The 22394-nt window shown below is 48.3% G+C and overlaps 1 protein-coding gene across 3 annotated transcripts in view; it reads right to left on the reverse strand.

Annotated features, from left to right (window-relative positions):
* The window catches only part of SEPTIN8 (septin 8), a 32043-nt gene that overhangs the window by 6563 nt on the left and 3086 nt on the right, over positions 1–22394 (reverse strand). For 2 of the 3 annotated variants that reach the window (XM_059860578.1, XM_059860576.1), the window contains exons 2-5: positions 9030–9144; positions 7558–7753; positions 6724–6910; positions 1445–1606 (exon numbers count right to left, since the gene is read on the reverse strand). In XM_059860578.1, the coding sequence (XP_059716561.1) occupies positions 1445–1606; positions 6724–6910; positions 7558–7753; positions 9030–9144 (660 nt within the window). The remainder of the gene's footprint in view (positions 1–1444; positions 1607–6723; positions 6911–7557; positions 7754–9029; positions 9145–22394) is intronic. The other variant, XM_059860577.1, reaches the window with a different exon arrangement.

The raw sequence follows: 22394 nt of genomic DNA on the forward strand, positions 1-22394 counted from the left end.
GACCCTTAGCTCCCCCTCACCCAGACACAGGAGCTGCTTCCCTGAGTCCCTTCTTTGAACCTGCAATTTCTGACACTCGGAGCAATCTCTACTACAAGCTGGGATATTGCTACAGAGAGTGGTGAGGGGCCACAGCAGAGCTTACCAGCAATGCTGTCTGGGCTGTACCAGCTGGGGAATATTGTAGGAACAGCATGGTCATCAGTGCTCCACTCCATCCCTCTGCCAGGCTGCACACTCCAGGAGTGGGGCACTCCCTGCCTTGCTGAAAGGCAGGGACATCCACACAGGCCTTGGCACAGCATGAGTGTGTGGGCACTGCAAGGGACATGTGCAGGATACAGCATGTCCCCACTGCTCGCCAAGCCTGCCAGGCAGCAGGCACAGGAGGAAACAGGACACCCCCCTCAGGACTGCAAGGAAGGAGTGGGTGCTTCAGTGGGGTGAGGCTGACAAAATCCTTCATGTTTAAAAAGAAATGGATCCAGAAGTGTGGAACTCATAGAAGTGGCCAAATATATTTTCATTGGAGGAAGGAAGAGGAAAAAAAAAAGCCAAGCAAGCTTGACTGTTGACTGTTTTGACTCCTGTTTTTCTCCCCAGTAGACACAGCTTGCAATTATTTAAGTAAGAGTGAATCCTCCAAGGTTTTCATGATTTCAGCAAAAAAGAACTATTAGAGTGAAAACATGTATCTAGTCCACCTAGAAACCAACTGATGACTGAATTTAAAAATAAAAAAAAAGGTGGGGCAAAGGGTGAAAGAAAAGACAAAGCATTTAATCAGAAACAGCTATGCAGGAAAATGGTCATTTTGATGAAAAAGCTACTTTTGATTTATAAAATTAACATGGAAACATTTCAGTTGTTTCTACTGGCATAGCTGCACTGTGATTTGGGAGACAGGAAGCTTAAAAGTGTTTTTGCATGTGCTTTGGTCAGGTCTGAATTTGATCTCTGAATTTCAAAAAAGACAAAATAGAGATTAAAGATTTTTCTTCTTTACTTTAAATTGGGTTTTCTCTGGTCAGCCTCCTTAAGTCACAAGATGTAATGTAAATCTTAACTGTCACATTTTATTCACAGTTCCTTCTTCCTCAAACACAAATTAGCCTAAGAACAGACAGAATTAATTTTGAGGAAAGCATTTTCCAAAAATTCAATAAAATAAATTCTAGAGCTAAGTTTCTCCACAGAGCCCCCAGATTAAACATGAGCCACATTTTAATTAATTCTGTATGCCACAGCCTTTGCCATCTGCGAGACCCACAGCTGGGCTTTCCAACAGCACCCAGCATCCCAAAAAACTCACTTCCTTTTCAAACCAGGACACTGATTTAGTGTCTGGACATTCCCAATGAAACTTGCCCCTCAGATGTGCTTTTGTGCAGCAATTTAATTGGTCAGAACTTGCAGCAGTGATGGGAGTGGCAGCGTTACCCACATTCATCACAGAGTTGATCTCGGCCACGGCCTCGTCGTCCGTGGGGAACTGGTAGATCTGCACCCCATTGCTGACCAGCTCGCTCATGATCTTGATCTTGAACTTGTGCAGCTCGCTCTTGGAGATGGTGTCTGCTTTGGCAATGATTGGGATGATGTTCACCTGGAGCACAGGGCAGGGAGGAAGGACAAATACCCAGGTGAGCAATTGTGTTGAGCCCGGGGGTGACCCCAATCCTGCTCGCTGGCTGTTCTACACCTCCCAAAAATCACCTGGAGCTCTGCTGACACAGGAGCTGCAGCCCAGCTCTGCTGAACACTAGAGGGAAGAGTTCTCCAGGACTCACTTGGCTACACGACTTCAGATAAACCACACAAGGAGCAAATCAAAGCCCTGCTCTCGCTGTGTTTTGTCACACAGGGGGAGGGAGGCAGACATGGTGTAGCTGTCACATCTGAGCTGTCACCCTCCACGCTGGCTGTGCTGACAGGATGTTTTACAAGACAAGCACGAGGGTGAAACGCACAGTGAGCTGATGTGAAGCCTTCCCATGCTCAAGTGGAAAGAGCAGGGACTCCTCAGATCTCTGACAGCAGCTGATGACCCTCCCCAAGGACTCCATGAGCCTCTTGGTGAGGATGACAACTTGGCTGTGTCATGTGGGTTATATGGAGAGAAGGGCAGGATGCCATACAGCAAATGTATTTATTTTCATGTGTTCTTACTCAGCTTTGGTTTCACATCAGCCAGCAGTCACTATAGCCCACACAACTTCATCTACCTGGGCTTCAAAGCCACCCACCAGCTGCACAGTGTGGAGGTGTCCCTGTGCCCAGCACCCTCCAAGATCAAAGTAAACAAGGGCCACATCCTCCATCCATCAGGAGTGATGGGGTTCATTATGCTTCAGAGAGCTACAGTGAGGCTGGATCTATCACAGGAACCTGTGCTAGACAATGCTGCTGTGCCCAGAAAAGCCACGTGTGATACTGAAACCACTGCTTCAACAAACAGCAGAACTCATCTGTCTGAACAGCAGCCAAATTCACAGCAGTGAAACACAAGAACTCAGACAAATAAGGGGAAAGTCTGATTTGCCATCTAACATTTCCCTACAGCCAATGCTTTTTGTCCTACAGAGCTGAAATTCACAGCAACCATTTTATTAAAACAAATGGCTTTGCTTTGCCAGTACAAGTTCTCTGTAGGTCAGTGTTTTTTCCACATTTCTTGGGTTCTCCCCACACCACCGCTCCCCCTCCCTGTCTGTTTAGTGGTTTAGCACTCACTAAACACAAAAGCATTTACTTTGAATGAAAATAGTCTAAATTTACTCATTGCAAATGTATCTGAGAGAATAAACTCCTCTTTTTCTCAGCCACTGACCTGGACTCTTTCACCAAGGAGCACATCCCCCACAGAAAAAGGCCTGCTGCTCACTCCCCTGCTCAGCAGGTCCATGTCCTCATTGCAAAGGTAAAAGGGCCATGACCACAGCTGGGTGTCTCTCTGACCTGCTAAGACCTGAGGAGGCTTGGATTCACCATCTCCCACAGAAAAAGGGTCAGCTCAGGGCTCACATCCCCTTTCAGTCAGGCCAAGCAATTTCCCCTTCTCTTTCCACGGGACTCCAGCCCTGCTTACAGCAATGCAGGGGTGCAAAGCCTGGAGCAGCTTTCTAGCAGCAGAGACAGGCTGTGCTCTGTGGTCACCACTGTGGTCTCAGCACTACTCAAATCACAAACCAAGGCTGGTTCGAGTGCCCTCAACCAGATTTCTCGCATTTTGAAAAGGCAACTCAGTGAACACCTGCTGACATGGAATTTACAACACAAAGGGGTTTTACAAGTCATGTTTCCAATAATCAACAACCACATCAGTATTGGGAAGGCATGGATATGGCATTTGAGTGTGTCCAGAGTCCAGAATGGGTTCATTCCTTCACAACAGAGAGAAGGGATGGAAGAGTTTGGAAAAAAGAAACCAGTGAGGCACGAGATGCTACTGAACTGCATGTCTGACCCTACCTCCCCACAGCACCTTCCACACACCCTCCTCCATGCCAAGGCCAAGCCTGTGACACAGAGATCAGCGACAAACTTTTACATACCAAGCTAGAGAAGAAAAGTCACCTCTTCTGCTGAGCAGGTTTTAAAACCCAAATAAAAGGAAGGAACGCCAGAACTACATGAGGGTTCTCTGTCCAGTCTTTTTACACAAATAATGTTGATCTTGGGTTGAAGGCAAAATCCTAGAGAAACATTCTTGTATCTATGGTGCAAGAGCAATATTCCCTATCTGAAGATCTAGTAATAAAATCATGCAGTTGTCTACTGGCATGTGACCCCACTGAATGTGACAGGGGTGCAGTGTCCCCTTGCCTGTCAGGACATGTGCTGGAGGGCTTTGCTGGAGCTGGAATTATGACCAGAGGAAGTCTGTGCTTCAGACAGGACAAGGAGCTTCCATGCACACAGGCAAAAATGCACCTCCTTCTCAAGTCTTTCTGACCAGAGCTGCTTCTCATCTCCAAAAATAAAACTTACAGGAACTTGTCATTTGGTAGAAAATAATTTTGCTGATGCAATAAGACTGTAGGCACTTCTGCCCTGTGAAACACAGCTGAATTTTTCCCCATCTCCAAACTGTTCCTGAATGCAAGCTGCAGTGAAGCCAACAGGCAAATCCTACTTTGGAAGCCAAAGAGCTGAGGCACAGGCTGCCTGAAGCATCCCCACCTGCCTAGGATGTGTCATCTCTCAGAGGGCAGGCACTCAGCCACAGCTCAAGCAGCACATGGTGACTGAAAACCATCCAGGACAAGCAGTGAGCTCCAGGACCCTTCTGGCTGCGCACACTGCTCCACCATTTCCCCTGACAGGGCTGGGTTTTAAATCAATAAATCACCTTCTCATCTGATACAAATGCACAATGATTTATCTCCTTCTTGTCCCAGGTTAAACCCAGTGGAAAGTCTACACCTGTCAGGCCCTATGTGCTTCCCACTAGCAGCCAGCCAGCCAAACTCCACCCATCTACAAGCACTTGTGAAGATGCTCCTGCTCTCTGGCTGTAACTAAATACCCCAGATAACAGCTGACCATGAGCTCAGCCAAACAGATATTGTCTTACAGTACAATGGAAGATTCTGTTTACAAAGCTTTACCCAGAAGGGATTTTGTAGACTTTACACTAAAAGCAAGATTGGTTATTGAAATTGTCACAGAGCCAGAAGCCTGCCCAGGACCACACATCATGTCACTTGTGGGCTAAAGCAAAGGTGGAACTGAGCCACAGTCCTACAAACTCCCTGTTAAACCAGTCCCAGAGGCTGAGCAGCAGAGCACAGCATTGCCTCTGATGTACCTTCCATCTCCACAGGCTCCATTCACCAGCAAAACAAGGGCCACACAAAGCTCTCAAGAAGGGAGGTTCAGGTGTGCTCACACAGCAGCACACACGAGCCAGTGCACATCACCTCTGCTCAGCGACCACCCACTGCTCCCACTGAGAGGGCAGAACTGCCTGGGCTGTGCTGACACCCCCCTTCACCCTGCCCACACAGCAGCTCCCAGCACAAATGGTTCATCTGGAGTGGGAAAGGGGCACAGCACTGCACAAGCCCTCAGGGAAGGCCTGGGAAGCACTCCCATGTCCTGGGATGACACCGCTGCAGAAATGCAACATAAATCCCTGATGACCAGAAAATATCAATGGGCTCCACTTGCTTATTCACTTCCATGTGCCCACTTGTGTGAGGCCACCACAGCATGAAATCCAGGATGTTCTCATGCTGTGGCAAGAAGGGAGATGAGAACAAAGGCATAAAATGACTCCAGAGAGGGCTATTAAAGTGGAAGTTTGGAAATATAAAAAGTTTGCCTGCGCACAAAATTTTCATCTGTGCACAAGCACAAAGGATTTATTTTGGTACTACCAAAGGACCACATTAAAGGCAACCACAGGGAGATGTGAAAAGTAGGGAATGAGAAGGAAAGGAGAGAAATGCTTTGTGGGACTACCAGCACCAAGGGGAATAGTGCAAAAGTTTTCCTCCAAAAATATTTCTGGGAATATGTAATGCTGGCACTGTACCAAGAGACAAAAGTTTATTAAGGGAAAGTTTTCAGATTCCCGATGAAGTCAGTGTAACAGCCAAAGCTACAAACAGCCCACTGCAACAGGAAGCCAGTGCCTGCTCTGGCCTGGGGCCAAGGGAAAGCAGGCCATGAGCCCAAGGTGGCAAGGGCAAGCAGCAGGGACTGCACAGGGGAACTCAACCCAGCAGGAAAGTCCAACAGAGCTGCACGTGAACAACAGCCAGAGAAGAGAGTGCTGCCTCAGTGTAATCCAGGGGATCCCCAGGTCCTGCAGGGTCCCATGCCTGTCCCTCTGCAGGCTGAACAGCACCTGCCACCTAAAAGGAACCAGCCTGCTGCTAAAACAATACTCTGAAAGGCAGGAAATCATTGAGAAGAAAAGAAGAGATTCTGCTGCCACTAGTGACCTTTGAAACCTCCTGCAGCTCTGTGGAAGCCAGCTGGAATACCCAAAACTATGTCAGAAACTTGCTCCCAGCTGCATGGAATATAAGCAAGTAGTTGGTTAGGTAACACCCTGCCCCCTAAGGCAGAACAGCTTATGCACAACAAAGAACTCCAGCAGACCCTCTCATCACCCACTTTTAGGATTCCTGACTTTGAGAATTCTTCACCACATCTACACTTCAAGAAGATACTGTGATCTCCTACCCAGATCACTTGGCACTGCCAGCAGCAACAGCTCATACACTCCCTGTGCACCAGCACACACAGCCCTTGTCTCCTCAGCACTGACCACTTAGGACAACTACAATTCTGGGGGCTCTCAGCCCCTCTGTCCCTGCTGACAGAACAGGACAGCAAAGGGGACTCCAAAATTTAACTGCTGAAGCTGGAAGGCATCCTCACCTGCACACCTAATAGAGCTGCAGCTGATGGCTCTGATAAATATCAGCTAATCTGGGTAAGATTCTTACAGTAGAGGGACACTCTGGAATTCACACAATCAACAGGGAAACAAGCTTTCCCTGACATTCTTCAGGAAAGTCAGTGAGAAAACAAGCACAGGACCTCAGCAACCCCCAGGCCAGACAAAGCTTTACCAGAGTCCTAAGAATGGCTCAGCTGCCACACAGGAAGGAGTCCAGCCCTTGCACAGAAAGAACAAAACCTTCCACAGGACAATCAGTACCAACAGAAGCATTCCAGAAAGAGGGACTGCAGTCTCCAAGCCCCTACCTTGCTATCCAGCTTCTTCATTGTCACCAGGTCCAAGGACTTGAGCGAGTGCCCGGTGGGGGTGATGAAGTAGAGGCAGACGTGGATCCTCGTGTCGTGGTAGTTGAACAGAGACCGGCGGATTTTCAGCTCTTCTTGCAAATAGTTTTCAAACTGCGTATCAATGTACTCTACAATGGGCCTGTAACTAAAACCATCCCATTAGCAAACCAGCCACTGCAGCACAAATCTAAACTGTCTCAAGGCTGAAGGAATTCTCCTAGACGTTCCATGATATCACTTAAAAATGAGCTATAAGACTCAAACAATTCAGCTTTGCAATGGGAAAAGTGTGAGGTTTACACACAGATCTTATAATCTAAAGGCTGCTGGAGATTCTTGAGGCTGCACTGCAAAGTCTAAGGACAGTGGAGCACAGAAAGATGACTACTGCCCCATATCACACTCTGCCCAGATTTCAGGCTCAGCTGTCTGACTGCAGCAATGCAACATGACCCTGGGACACCCTGGGATCCCAGAAAGCCTTTACCTGGGGCTTGAACAAGATGTCTGTGTGGTTAAATGAGACAAGTTCAGAACAGATAATTCCTGACCCTGCTCTGAGGACAGCTGGTTAACAGCTCACGCTCCCAGAGGACAGCAATCTCTGCTGGAAAGGCCTCCTGTGACCTCTCTTTCTGGCTGTTCACCCTCTACCTTTTGTCCCCAGAACCACTACAGGCAGCGACTCCTTTACCAGAGATACAGACACTTCTGCAGCGCTGCAAGGGGAACTGCAGGCAGTCGATGTCTACGCACGAGGCAGAAACACCAAGCAGATGGCACAAGACCTGCCTTTCGTCCTTATTGATCTGATCCCCAAATCCAACTGCATCCACGATGGTCAGCTTCAGGTGCACGTTGCTCTCCTGCAGGTCGTAGGTGCGCGGGCGCAGGCGCACGGCGCTCTCGTAGTGACTGGCTTCCTCCGTCTCAAAGGTGGTGTTGAACAGGGTGTTCATCAGCGTGGACTTCCCAATGCCAGTCTCACCTGGGGAGGACAAACCAGCAGCTCACTGCAGCATGAATTTGCCACTTCAAAGCACGTTAATTAGAGAACTGAAGGACACTGTGGAAGGTCACCAGGAATGGCTGGTGGACAGACATGTGATTGTCACACGGGTGTCACACAGACAGGTGTCTGCCTTCCTGAAGGTCTCCCATGTTTAATGCAAACATAGAGCACTTGGGGCTTGTCTCCTGGTATCACACAAAACACAGCAGCACAGCAAAGCACACTGATTTCCTTTCCATGACCCCTGGCTTTGCCTGGCATTCTGCACTAGAGAAGCTGTGGAGAGGACAGTTTTAGTAGCTATTGAAGGACACTTGGGACGCATCACAAAAACCTCTATCCCAGAATATTTGGCTGACAAGCTGTTTGTGAGCAGAAAGGCTTTGAACTGCTGATCCTGGTAATGAAACAAGACTGGTATTTTCCAGTTTGGCCTAGAAGGAGCCTCATTTAAACTCCTTATTCACTACACACAGCCCTACTGGTCATGGGGGTGAAGAGAGGCAAAATCTGAGGAAATATCCTTCACTGCACAGTCTATAGAAAGCTGTAGGAGCTGCTGTATTTCTGCTGGTCTAGCAGGTTTCAATACTTCAGACCTCATATACTACACAAGAACCAGCCAAAAAAGAAATGATGCTCATCTCATCACTGAAAGGAATTGGTCTCTAGTACTCCACCCAGCATTGCCTGTTAGATCACATCAATGTCAAAATTAAAAGCCAAGAATATAAAAAGGTTATTTTAAAGACAGTAAGGAACAGTCCTCCTCCCTTTCTAAACACTGAGACGACCATGATTCACACCCTCCGACATCTGGAAAGCACTGACTAGGCACAGCTCAGACACAAACCTCTTGTGCCCAGATTTGGGGTGCAGGCTCAAACTCAGAAATAACCAAGTTATCAACAGCAGCTCTCACATAGCCCATGGTGCATGTGACTGTATCTACCCAGACATCATACCCAGCAAAAGCTGCTCATGCAGGCACCCCAGTTAGCACATGGAAACACTTAACTTGCTATATACAGCCTTCCTTTGATCCTTCCTATTGCAGAGCTATTGCAGCAGAGATGATGAGCAATAACCCACTGATTACAGAAATCCTCCTGGCTTGACTCAATGTGTTTTTTAAGAGTTTGGCATTTCTGACTTGCTGAAGTCACTGCCAAGGCTTGTGGCACAGCAGGACACTCAATAAATGCTGGTCCCAGCCTCCCCACCCATGGCTGTTTGCAAGGACCATGCTCACCCACACAGAGGATGTTGAAGCTGAAGCCTTGTGTGACAGACTTGCTGACCAGCTGATCCGGGAGGCTGTCAAAGCCCACATGGCCCCCCAGGGAAAGGTTCCTCTTCTCTTCATTCTGCCAGGGAGAAGAAGCCAGATTAGCAAACTGCACTGAGATGGCAGATCAGGCTGATGAGACCAAGATCCCCCACCCTCGTGGGCACTGCAAAGTCCAGCAGTGCCCCTAAGGGCTTGTGTTTGGCACACCACAGCACAAACCCCCCAACAACCACCAACAACAGGAGAGGGTGTGAAATACTGATCTTCATGGGGAGCTGGGAGAACCAAGCCACCAGGCTCCAAAGTAAAGAAAACATCGGTGTGAGCTTCAACTACATTCAGCTGGGAGAGATTAGCAAAGGAAAACCTACCACGGTGTGTTTTAGCACTCATTTCTCTTTGACTTTTTTTTGTATTTCATTTTCCCAAACCCTCAAGCATTTGACAGACTGCATTTTTCCCTGAATACTTGTCTTTCCCCCTTGCTATGGCCACAAGCAGTGAGGTTTGCTCACTCAGGCGCTGGGGGTGCCGGTGGCACAGGCAGGGCAAGGAACCCTCTTGCTTTGCCATCTGTGAGCACACAGCTTTCCACTGTTCCTCTGCTGTTCCTGTTCCTGCCTCCCCCGTGTGCACTTTGCTCTCCCTTCTGTTCCCTCCCTCCCCCACAGAAGATGATCACCTGTAGAGGCTTTGCTTAGGAACTAAGACTACAAAATCCGAGGAGACAGCAGCTCAGCGACCTGTGCTAGACAGAAAGGCAGAGCAGAGCAGCCATAAAGTCCAGCAAAGAGGAGCTGACAGAAGGGGAATTTCTGTTTCTAGTGGCTAAAACCAGGAAAGTTTGGAATTTCAAGAGATGCACACCTCTCTGCACAACTAAGAAATGATGTCTGAACCCAGGGACCAGACCAGCATCCCTGCAGCCCCTCAGGCTCTTACCCACCCATGGAAAAGCAAGGAGACAGGACTTCAGAGAATGAATTGTGATTAATTCACCCTCACAATTTCTTTGGCAATTGATTGTTTTTCTTAACCACCAGCACACACAGAAGATGGGAATGGAAAAAAAATGTCTGCCCTTGGTTTGGCTCTGGTTCTTCTGTCTGTTCCTGACAACTGGAATTTAATGTCCCAGCACTAAGACTGAGAGACAAGAGCATCCCTGAGAAGAGCCTAAGCTGCCTGTCAAACTTAAATGAAGTCAAGAGGAAAATAAATGATGTGATAAGCCTTGCATACTGCTCTGTGCCTGCAGTAAGGTTGCTAAACAAAACACAAACCTTTGTTCAACAGCATCTTGAGTCAAAGCCCCCTTTAGCTCTGCCTTTGGTAGAACAAATTTTCTCAGTCTTGTAAAATAAATCACTTAAATCACAAGAACAACCTGTGAACAGCTGAAACAACTTCCATGCCTCACACACAAACCTTCTGGCTGTTCCATTTAGCTTTTTTTACCCACTTTCAGATTATTTTAGCCCAGTGCTCTCCCAAGTGACTCCCTGGACAAAAACACAATTGACTCATAGCTGGGCTCCTGTGATCCATCCTATTCTGTCCAATCAGGATCAATCACACTCACTAACTTAGCAGAAAGAGCAATCATTTAAAGTTTCCATGTGTAACTGATGTCAGCAATTAAGGTTTTGAGATGGCCAGAGTTTAGGTGAATTAAAAATAAAACCAGACCCTAAGACAGGGAGATCTCCAAGTTGAACTCTCCTCCATTCTCCTGTGAGCACAGGGAGATGCTACAACCCAGACCCCAGGATACAGAGGGGGATTTAAAGGTGAATCTGTGCTGCTCCAGTCAGCCAAATGCTGAGCTGTGGATCTCACACAGGGTGGCACAACCTCACTGAGAAGGGGAACCTGGGACAAGTGTGAGCTGGGCAGAGACTCAGAGCTGATCAGATCTGGCTTTGCCCTGGAGGAAGAGGCTGTCACAAGGCACAGGAACCCATTGCAGGCACCAGTGGAGCTTGGGGGGCTTCCTCAGGCTCTCAGCCCAACCTCTCAACCCACTCCTCATCTTCCCTGTGTCCCCCTGAGCCAGCACCTCAGAGAGCTCCAGATGCCAGCTCCCAGCTCTGCAATGCGGTGACAGCCAGGCAGGCTGTTCCCACAGAAAGCCACTGGGTTTGATGGTTACACTTTGTGTCTTTTCATTTTAAGTAACAAACAAAAACAAGCAAACAAAAACACAAACCAGAAGCCTGGAATGACACTTTGGATGGGAAATAAATAAAGGCTGCCGATGGCTATGATTGGGCTGTAAGTGCCTGAGGCTGGGAGGAGGTTTCCAGGCAACAGGCAGCACCAGTGCTCGAGATTTTAAAATAGGCTCCAGCTCAGCAAGGCTGCATTGAGAACTCAGTCATGCCTTGGCTGCAGGAAACCCAAATGCATCCACACAGGGCTTTTTCTCTTCTTTTTTTGGCACTCATTAGCTGCTCACTACAGGACAGGAATACACCTACTCAGAGCTGCTCGCCATCTCTCAAAGCTGCTAAATCAATGAGCCAAACTTCGGTGGAATAATTTTTGCCAGTGACCTTGAAATGCAGTTTCCTTTATTTCTGTAAGCAGCAGAAATAACCTGGTTGAAGTTCAAGGCACTGCTGATACCAAAACAGAAAACCATTTGCTGTGCTTGCAGTGTGTTCAGCTGCCATTCAGCTCCAAAGGGATTTTGCTGTGTTAGGATAAACAATGGCAACAGCTGCTGGGAAGTAGGAAGACTAGGAAAAGAAAGAAAGTGGGGGGGGGGGGGGAGTTTTCACTGTTTTATTCTTTCTCTCCAATCCATTGAGCTTGGAAACCTGACAGCCTTGTAAATACATCCACTGCTCACTTGAGGAGTTTGGTGTGTGGACCCGTGCTGGAGAGTAGCCTGCCCACACCCTGGATCAGCAGTCCCAAATGACCAGCCCTTTTGGCCAGCTCCCACATGCCAGGGTGGCCCAAGGACAACCTGAAAGTTCACCTGCTAGTGAAGACAAGGTCACACTCCACATAGAAGCCCTTCCAGCAGAAGCCAGTCTGCCACACTCAGCATATATAATCAATCCAGAACATAAATGCTGCAATAAATGAGGGCAGCACTAATGCAGCAATGTAGGGGGGTTTGTTTGTGTCTCTGTTTGTTTGAAACAAAAGCTAAGGATTTCAGTAGAGCTTTCTCCACACTTCTGCCAGCAATGAGACTGCCTTGCAGGACAGGAGCTGGGCAGGTCATATGGCAGATCCAGCTGGGATCAGCCAGGGCAAGAGCCAGGCAGGAACACAGCTCTGACCTTTCCAGTTGCACTGGTCCCTGCACACTCGTACCCTCCTCAGCACTCAGTGTGAACCAGGTCCCTTCATCTCACAGCCTGCAGAGACAACTCTGCTGCTTCTTACCAGGCAGGACCCCATCCTGGGGCTGCCAGCCTTTCCTGAAGCCCATTTCACCATTACACAACATGATAATTTAGAATCTGCAATGGCTCCAGGTGGGAACCCTCACCTCAAATAGCAACTGCAGCCCTGACCATCCCTTCTTGGGTCATTTATAACATCCTATGGGGCAGCTGCCAGGGCTTTACTTGCAGTCTTTGAACATGCTCTTCAAAGATTTCTGTGCCTTGAGCTGATCTTCAGGCTTGAAGCAGAGAGCCAAGGGGATAAATTACATTTTGAATATGGAATTTTGTGGGAAATGAAAGATTCATTATAAGGTCAGAGCAGAACTTATGTATTTTCAAATCCTAAGTCCTTATGTTTTCACAAATGTTCTGTCCAGGCAACAGGCACAGAAATGGCATCTGGGGCATGGCCACAGGAACAAGAGCCATCCCAGAGGGATGGATCAGGTATCTTATGTATCTTTAGCTCTGATTTGACAACAACATCATGGAACCCTTTTCCTAGCATGCAGCAGAAAGACAGACACGTCCTTGGTAACACAGATGGACACATTTAGCTGAGCGCCACAAGAACTGAAATGAAACCTCCAACCACAGTGCTTCAAATACACCAGGCACGTCAGCTCCTGGACACACCCTGCTGGAGGCTGAGGGTGCATTTGGGATGCACACTGGCACACCAGCCCATTCCTGTGGCCACACCAGCTCAGAGCTGCCCAGGGAGCCAAAATCTGCTCTTCAAACCCACATCAGCCTCCAAGCCCATCCCCAGCAGGGTCGCCACAGCTGTGCTGGCAGGCAGATGGAGCAGACAGCTGGCCACAGAGCACAGCCACTGCAGAGGATATGTTATTTGGCCCTTTACTGCAAGTACTACATCCACTGCAGATGATATGTTATTTGGCTCTTTATTGCAAGTCAAACAAGAAAAGGCAGCAGAGAAACACAATCAGAAAGACCAAATCCAGATCCCCATAAGACGGTCAACACAGCACCACGTACTAATTTGGCTCTTCTTCATAGACAGTGATAAAAGAAACCTGTGAGAAGTGCACAGGCTACAGCTTCAAACTCTGCCTATGATTCTTCAAATATAAAAACGCGATCGCAGTTTCTCTTCATGCTTCACCTCCAAATTAGCATCAGTTTCACTCTGCGTCATTACATTTTTCAGCAGCTTGCTCCAGGAAAAGTGGTTTTACCACTGCCTGCACAACCCAGGGGAATGTCAGCAGCGGCACCAGCTCCATGCTCAGCTGCCCCTCAGCTGCAGTGCTCCTAGCTGGGGCTCCTGGTGCAGAGCAGAGCAGCTGACTGCTTTGAGATGTGCTGCCCCTGCTTCCTTTGCTTTCACCAGGAGCACTATAAACAGAGTGGGCCTTGTATAGAGAAGATTATTCTGATATCAGCTGGTTTAAAAAAAAAAATATCTCTAGAAGTATCATTCAATAATCCCACCACAAAATTCTGCTTAGTGTCATATGCTTGTGTTTCCTGCTTGAGACAACCCTCGGGCTTTTTTTCCTGAATGATGCAGGTGAAAGCAGGTGGGTAAACAAAAGTGTAATTGAATGCCACAATCATAAATGGTGATACTTATTTTTGTTAAATGGTGAGGCTGGCATGATGGGACTTGTAAACTCTGGGCCCTGCTTCATCAGTGTACAAGCAACTGGTGAATAAAATCAAGAAGGAAAACAAAACATCACATGGTTTAGCTGATAAACAGTGAAGACTTCTGGACATATACCCTGAGGGACAGCACAGAACTCTTCTGTAACTGAGCTGCCCTTTCCCATTTCTACAGCCCAACAAAACATAAGTGAAAAAGATGAACAGCTGACATTTTCCAAGGCCAAATAGCAAAGACCTACAGGGCAAGAAGGAAGGAAACGGTTTTCTCTCATTTCTGCCACATGAATAGGGCTTACACTTGAGCAGTGACCTCCAACCCAAAGGTGTCTGCTGCTCCCAAATGCTGCCTCCAGCACCTCTGCACCACCAGCTTGGGACCTGGGGCCAGGCTGCAGCTCTCCAATGCCAACCCCACACAGGGAGAAGCTTGTGTCTTCCAAGAGCTCACCAGGCAGCTGTATATCAGGTCCTTCTCTTCCCAGAGTTTTCCCACTTACATTTTACACACACACACTTAGAAAACACAAAGAGGCAACAACACAACATCTGCATGGTGCTTTTCCACAGCAATTCAGTTCCCTCTACCGAGGCACACTTTTGTTTCTAAATTCCTCAGTCCTGGATGCCACCTTGACCTTACACCATGACAAATCCTCCAGTGCTTTGCTGGGTCCAGGCATCATCTGTGTCACATGGATGCCCTGCAGCAGGTCTGTGGCACTGGCTGTTCCCAGGGGAGCACTGCTTTGCCCTGCAGGGAACACGTGGACATGGAGTGCCAGGCACACACAGATCCTCTCCCCTCCAACCTACAGTCAAATCAAAACAGAAGGAAAATCCAGAGCTAGCAGACTGCAGGTTCCTGAGCAGAGTGACTCAGAGAGCAGCAGGAGGAAGAGCAGGGGGGCTCCCCAAACCCTGCACAGCCACGGCGCCACTGCAGAGCTCAGGGGCTGGCCTGGCACAGCTGGGCACTGCTGCTGGGCACAAAACAATGACTTCATCCACAATCCACAACAGTGTGTGCAACACAAAGATTAATACATGCACCAGTGGCGTCTGTAGGATGCTATTCCCTTGTCTCCTGCATGGAAAGACATGGAATCAGGAAATCATTCCATCCTGGTGCAGGGAGTCTCCTTTTGCAACTGAGCAGAGAAAGGACTGAGTGATATCTGGCTGTTTATCCAACCCAAGCAGGGCAAGCTGGTCCCAGGTACAGGCTCATGTGTGCTGGCACGGCAGCAGCTGCAGTGCCAGCTACAGGCACTGCCCGACCCCTCTCAGGCTGGGCACTTGGGGCAGCAGCTCCACAAACCACAGAACAGAGAGGGGCAGCTTCAGGGTCCAGCACAGGCAGGTCCCTAGCCCAGCCCCACAACCTCCCCGAAATGCCCCCCCCCCCCCCCCCGGAAGATTCCTTACAAGGGCACCTGTAGTTATCAGCATTTCACAAGTACACTGAGTCATGGAGCAGTTGAGTACTTGCCTAGAGACCTTTGGGAAAACAGTGTCAGATGCCAGATTCAGCTTCTTTGTCCAAGCAGGCACTCCCTGGGTTTGGCCCAGCTTCTGGATCAATGCAGAAAAATTTGACAAATTACCTCTCTCTGGAGAATCTCTCCATCTCTGAATGCTGGCTCAATAAATGCCACTTGACATTTGCAAAGTGACAGCAGTGAGTAAGGCTCATGTTTCCATGAAGAAAATATCTATTTTGCCTAGCTCAGATCTGAGGGGCACTTCACAGCAACACCAGAGCCCATGTAAGAATAACACCTCTGTGGTGTGAGCAACATTCTAAACACTCACTAACACACATGAAAACATTACCTGTCTTGTACTCACAGGCTAATGACTATTAGATGTATAACAGTACCAGTGAATGAGGTTGCACTTTGCAGCCTATTAAGCAGAAGGAGATGGTCCAAGAGAGGTAATGAGACCAGATTTGACACTGAGAGGATTCTGAGCATAGTCAGTCTTAGCAGAGGGCTCAACAGAGGTGGAGTAGGTGTGACCTTGTAGGCGCCTTTGGCACTGGAGACAAAATGAAGCACACTCAGCTCACTAGGGCTGGCCAGTGGAGCTCTCAGCACCTTTTAGGCTGAAACTGTCATGTCTAAATGGCACCTAATCTCAAGGAGATTTGCAAAATGCAAGCACACAGCCAGTTCTGAAGGTTTTCAGTTAATCTTACGCATGGGCTTAAAATTTCAGATCTCCATCAAGGAGCGCTTAATAACATGCTGGGGAAAGAAAAAAGGAAGACAAAACAAGCCCACAGATGTGGGGTTTCTGCTGGCTTACCACAACACCAACAATAGAAGACGAAGAGCTTCATCTTCTCTGCTGCCTCCTGCTCCCACCTGCTCTGGCGGTGGTACATGGTCAGTCAGCCAGGATGCACCTGAGACCATGAGCTTTCCACGCCTGTGCAGGGAGGGCAGCTGTTGTTTTTCCCTGCTGTAGCCACCCTAAAGAGCTGTAAAAGGTAACATGGTGATGCCTAGCATTGCTCTTCCCTCCAGCAATGCCAAGTGCCTTTCCTTCCTTCTGTTTTCCAACAGGCAGCACAGAGCAGCACAGCCACATCCAAGCCAGCTCTCCGTGCGTGGGATGCTGTGCCAGCCAGCCATCTCCAGTTGCTGCATGCTCACAATAAGCTTCCAGCCTACACTGCAGTCCCCCCCAAAAAACCTCACACTAAACACAATTCCCAGCCCCCCTCCCCATTAAAACGCTCTTCTAAGAATGCCAAGAATTTTCCCAGACACTCAAGCCTTTATTCATATCCCTCCTGGCTCCCAGCTGCACTGCAGGCAGGCAAAAACATCACTGATGAAACCACATATGGAGTCACCACCAAGGCATGCCAAGTAAAAATCAGAGCCACTTTATATTACAGAAGCAAGAAGGGTCAAGAGCTGAGGTTCTTGCCTTTAACTTTTGGACCCATTTTTAAGAGCTATTCAAAAACTTCAAGACCAGCAAGTGACCAGTGAATGCATTGTGAAGTGCAATGCCCAGCACCTATGGAAAAGAAATATTTCAAAATATCCCTGGGCCAGTGCCAAGGTTTCACAATGCCCCACGTGCCCCAGGGCAGTCTCGGGGAAGCAAAGGTTCTGCTGCACAGCAGCGAAACCCAGTGCTGAGCACACACTGCAGCCTCCTCCCTAAGGAGGTGGACAGGGGTTTCAGTGAGAAGCCAAGCTCTTTAGAAGGGAGGAACTCCTTTGGCAAACTCCTTAATAGCTTTCCTGTATCCAAGGCTGGTGCCAAAGCACTCTGGATTGCTGGGCACACCTTGTGCTGTATCCATTGCTGGGCACACCTTGTGCTGTCTCCCAGCAACCAGCCGGATGCTGGGCACTCCCAGCACCAGCCCAAGCAGGGACCTGCACCTCCACTGCTCCCCTTCTGCTCCTGCCTGCTCCTTCAGCACTGAGCTGAGGGCACTGCCTTCAGCACCTCTTCAGCCCCAGCAGCCTTTTCTCCTTCAAAAAAACACCACAAACCACAGAACACAAATAAAAATCCTACACGCATCTACAGAAGCAAATGGCACAGGCTTAAAACATCACTTTTTGCTGATGCTCAAAGCCAAGTCTCAAGGGAGAATAAAGCTCCTCATCTTCTTATACCACACACATCCAAGTTGATCCATTCACAACCTGTGAATGCAACATCAGTTTTAATTTTCTGCAAACAAACTGACTGTTTCTGGCTTAAATTCCTCCTTTTTTCACCACAAGCAAAATTCCCACATGCTTCTTTTCTTAAGCTGTTATTTAGTGATTTCCCCATAACATTTATAAAGCCTAATTAATTAATTGTGAGGTTTTTCTTACTCAAGAGAGGATTAAATGGGCATTTTGCCTCTATCACAAGTCCTGGACGAGCGTTTACAACGGAGCAAAGCAGGGTTTACCAGGCATTATGCATCCAGTGTTTTGCAAACATGAGGGCTGCCTTTGAGAATAAGGAAAGTTAGTTAAAAATAAAGAAAGCTATGGAACCAAGAATGAAAGACATTTCCTCCAAAATGACCTTAAAGGATGAGAAAGTTCAGCTTCTCGACAGCCTGAGAATTCCATCCCCCATAAGCTATTCAAAACCAAGCAAAGCCCAAAACACAAATGAAACTTTTTAAACAGACTGAAAAAAAAAGATCCTGAAATACAAACAATGCCACCCAACACTGCCCTAGTTAGTTTCTTTTTAAAATTATGTACTCAGAAGCTGCTGAATAAATAATTTTAAGCTGCTAAACTTCCCAATAAATAATTTTAAGCTGCTGAACTTCCCAATAAATAATTTTTAGCTGCTGAACCTCCCAATTAACCCTGTCAAGAGCCTAATCTTAGCACCTTATCTAGTGCAGACTTTCTCCAAGCTCACCCAAGGCAGCAATGCATTCCCAGTTTACTCAGCTGCTCTAAGCTGAGGAATCTCTTTGGTTTCCCATCATCCTTCCATGAGGAAGAGGAGACACTTGGCAAACACAAGTGGCTGTGGGACAAAGCCAGGAGATAAAATGAGTGCCTACCCTTAAGGACTGGGATGAAAAAGGATGAAAGGAGCAGTTTAAAAGAAGTGCGGAAGAGGGGAAAAAGGATATGGATCCCCATCCCTCCAAAAAAGCCATGCTGGATAGCAGTCACCAAGTTTATTTGCTTTAGTTACCACTTAAAATAAACATGGCTAAATCCCACATTCGTTTCCAGAATTTATTGCCCAATTACAATAAATAGTATTATCCAGTATATTTTTAGAGAGGGAAACAGAGATATAATGGGAACCCAAAAGCTTTTGGTCACCAGTACGCTTTTTCCCAGTTTGCCTTATGCAACCATCCCACAGCATCTCCACCAACAGATCTTCCAGCTACTGAAGATCTGTTGGTAATAATGTCTGGAAGACATTAGAAGAATATCCCAGAATAGACCACAGCAACTCAGCTCCTCTGAGGGCTGCACCAGAGTCACCATACTTATAAGCTGACTGCTATATAGCCTATTAACACATGTCTCCAGAAAGCCTGCAAGTGTATTAGCACAGAATACCTTTAATCTGAAGGATCAAGGCAACAGAAAAAAGGAAAAGAAAACCTCTATTTGAAAAATACTCACAGAAAAAAGATAAGCCGAAAGGACTATTTGTTCTGTATGAGAATACAGAATAAATCTATATTTAGGAATATGAGCTAGAAGCACCTTGCTGCAGAAAAAGGGAAGGGGAATGTTGCTGGGAGGCCAGCTGCCACCTTCCCCATGCAGCATTTTCCTGTGGCAGAGCTGAAAGCCAGGATCCGTGTGGCTCAGGGGAAAGGCTGCTGTGAGCAGGGTGTGCAATGCCCTTGTGCCCCCAGCTGCCCCCAGAGCCCAGGCACCCAGGAATGCACACACTGCAACACAGCGGGGATGGTCTCCTCTCTCAGCAGCAGACCTGAGAACTGCAGGGACCTCCTGGCAGACATGGGAAGGTTCCATTTTCCAGCATCACCACAAGCTCTGGGAACATGCTGCACAGCAGCACAGCTGAAGGCATGCCTGTACAGCCCTGTGCAGGCAGACATGAACTCAGCAGAGCAGGAGCTGAGGGCTGAACCCTGCCTCTGTTACAGCCAGAGCCAGCTGAAGGCTGCCTGTGGGAGACTCGATGCATTCCCCACATGTTTCCTTACACACAAAATGCAGACTCATCACAGCATCTCATGCAATGGTGATGAGGATGGAAGAACCCCAAGCCTTGGATGGAAACCCAGCCCAGGCTCTCTGGCTCCACAGCTCCCTGTGACAGTCTGGGTCTGAGGCAGTGCAGCCAGAGAGGGCAAGAGCCCCAAGACAGAGCTCGATGGGAACCTTGCTGGAGCTGTCTGACATCCTTGGAATTTCATGCCTGTGGGAGACAGACACTTTTTGGTTTCACAAAGGAATCTGAACATCTAAAAGTGGTGCCTTCAGAGCCCTGACCTGGTCAGCCACAAGCTGAGAGCGGCGATTAGGGCTGTGTCCAAGAATCCTGTGGTTCTCACTGACACCACTCCTCTCTAAAGTCTCCCATCACCCCATCTGGAGGATGCTGATTCCCTGTCTGGGTTTACCTTCTGCATCCCAATGTCAAAAACTGGATGAGCAAGGCTGCTTATGCCAGAGAAGAGGCTCTGGAAGGAAAGCACGTGGCTGGGACTGAGGACAAAGAGCACTTTCAGGATTTTTTTTCTCACTTGGACTGCTCTGGGAAAAGACGTGGGCTCCCTTAGCTGTCTGACACTTTTATGATACACAAATACAAATGCAAAGCTTCAGGTATAAACCCAGAGCTCGCTGCAGCCATGCAGATGTGGGGAAGAAGAGAAACAAGCAGATTCTGCATAAACACAAGGTCCACCTCAACAGAACAAGTATAGGACAGGACAATGTTACTCCCAAAGGCTGCACAAACAGGGCATCTGAAACAAACAGGGCAGCTTCTCCCATCCACAGCGTGAAGTGTGTTCAAAACATTCTGAATAATCAAAACTAATCCCATAAATGCGTCCTTACCCTACACAGGTGGGGTGAAGCGTGCAGCCTGCCCACGCCCTGCACGTCTCCCTCAGTCCCATCACCTCCCAAATTCCTCTTCATTGCACAACCCAGGAAAAGCCAATTCAGCATCATGCCAGTTTCTCCCCCTCCCAAGCTCCGAGCCAATGGAGCACTGGAAGGAAGGGAGAGGAGCGTGACTGCTGCTCCTGCAGACAGAAAAACAGCCCAGTGATGGGCCCTGGTTTGCACAGTGGTGCCTTGAGACGACAGCACTGGGCACAGCGGGGGCACTCAGACAGGGCTGTGCCTCTCCCCGCAGCTGGACACAGCACCGCTGTTCTGCCACACAAGATAATATTTAGGCAGCTTCTGGCCTTCCAGCAGCGCTGGGGACTGGCTGACAGCTGCCACCACAGCACAGACGACAAGGCCTGACACCGTGCCGGCCTCCTGAAAGGGAGTTATTCTCCAGGCTCCGGTTTGTTTTGCCGATGCTGAGGGCACACGCGGCCGCAGGCTCCGCCAGCTCACGTCCTTCCAGCCACGGCCTGCACCCACTGCAGGCAGGAGAGCTCCGGAGAGCTCGGCAGCTCCCACGCACAACAACATGTTGCATCTCTGCTGCAGGGGAAGAGGCACCCCGGATTCACCAGCAGTGATGGCACCGGAGTAGGGAAGAGGAAAAAAAACCAAAAAAACATCTTATTCTGGGCAACATTTGTATGCAGCGCATACATTGAAAGTAAGTGTTTAACTGCCATGGGCTGTGGTTGAGTTGATTGATTCTGTGGTTGAGGCAGACAGAGCTGGCTTCCTGCATGAGGACAGGCGAAATTCCAGGGGAAGAATCTCAGGCTTGGAGAGGCAACCAGCAATTTGTCCTCTCCAGTGGAAGACCATTTTCTGCATCATTCCCTCCCAAAAAAACATACACTACAGGCAGAAGAGCTGGCCAGCACAGGGAGGAAAAGGGCTGCTCCTGCTGGGTTGGCTTTCGGGCACCTGCTATCATCTTGGAGAAAAATCTGTCACTTGTGCTCCACGCTGCATGGGGGACCACTTGAGTTTTTCCAGGCAAAAGGTAAAATAACTGAATAGCAGAAACAGACAAAGAGATTTAATACTGGAACTCCCAAGTGGTGCCAACTGCCTTGGTGAAAAAGAGAGCAGAAGGAATGTCTGAATTCAAATCAACCCTGTTTTCCACTGAAATTGAGCCATGGAAAGGTTTTCCTTGAGAATTTGTTTAGAAGAAAATGTAAGCCTGTGCTTAGGACCTGCAGTGGTAAGACTTCATGGTCACAAAACACAGAACTGTTCTCAGCTCACTCCCCAAGCCCATCTTTCATAGACTAAGGCATCACACTGGTCCCTTACAGGAAGAATGGGTTTAGGCTGTGCTGTCATGAAGTGAACCTGAGCTTACAGAAAGCAGCAGCAACACATGAAGTTTATCACAATGGCAGTTGTGGCAGGAACAGGCACCATCCAAAGGTTCCTCTCCTCCCACAGAGCTGGGAGCAGGTGACAAGAAGGCAGTGGTGTGTAAACAGGTAGAGCTCACACACAGCTGACAAACTTGCCAGATCCTCCCCAAGCTCAGCAACTCTCTGAGACAAAGCAAATCCCATCAGCTACTTCCAGCAAAGAAATTGCTCTTCAGCCTTCCTCTGTATAAAGTGGTGTTTTCTCTCCAAGATCTTCTAAGGGACATTAATTTATCGTAAAGCTGCCAGTGCCAGCCTAGC

The sequence above is a fragment of the Haemorhous mexicanus genome, chromosome 15 (assembly GCF_027477595.1).
Source record: "Haemorhous mexicanus isolate bHaeMex1 chromosome 15, bHaeMex1.pri, whole genome shotgun sequence".
In the NCBI taxonomy this organism is placed as follows: Eukaryota; Metazoa; Chordata; class Aves; order Passeriformes; family Fringillidae; genus Haemorhous; species Haemorhous mexicanus.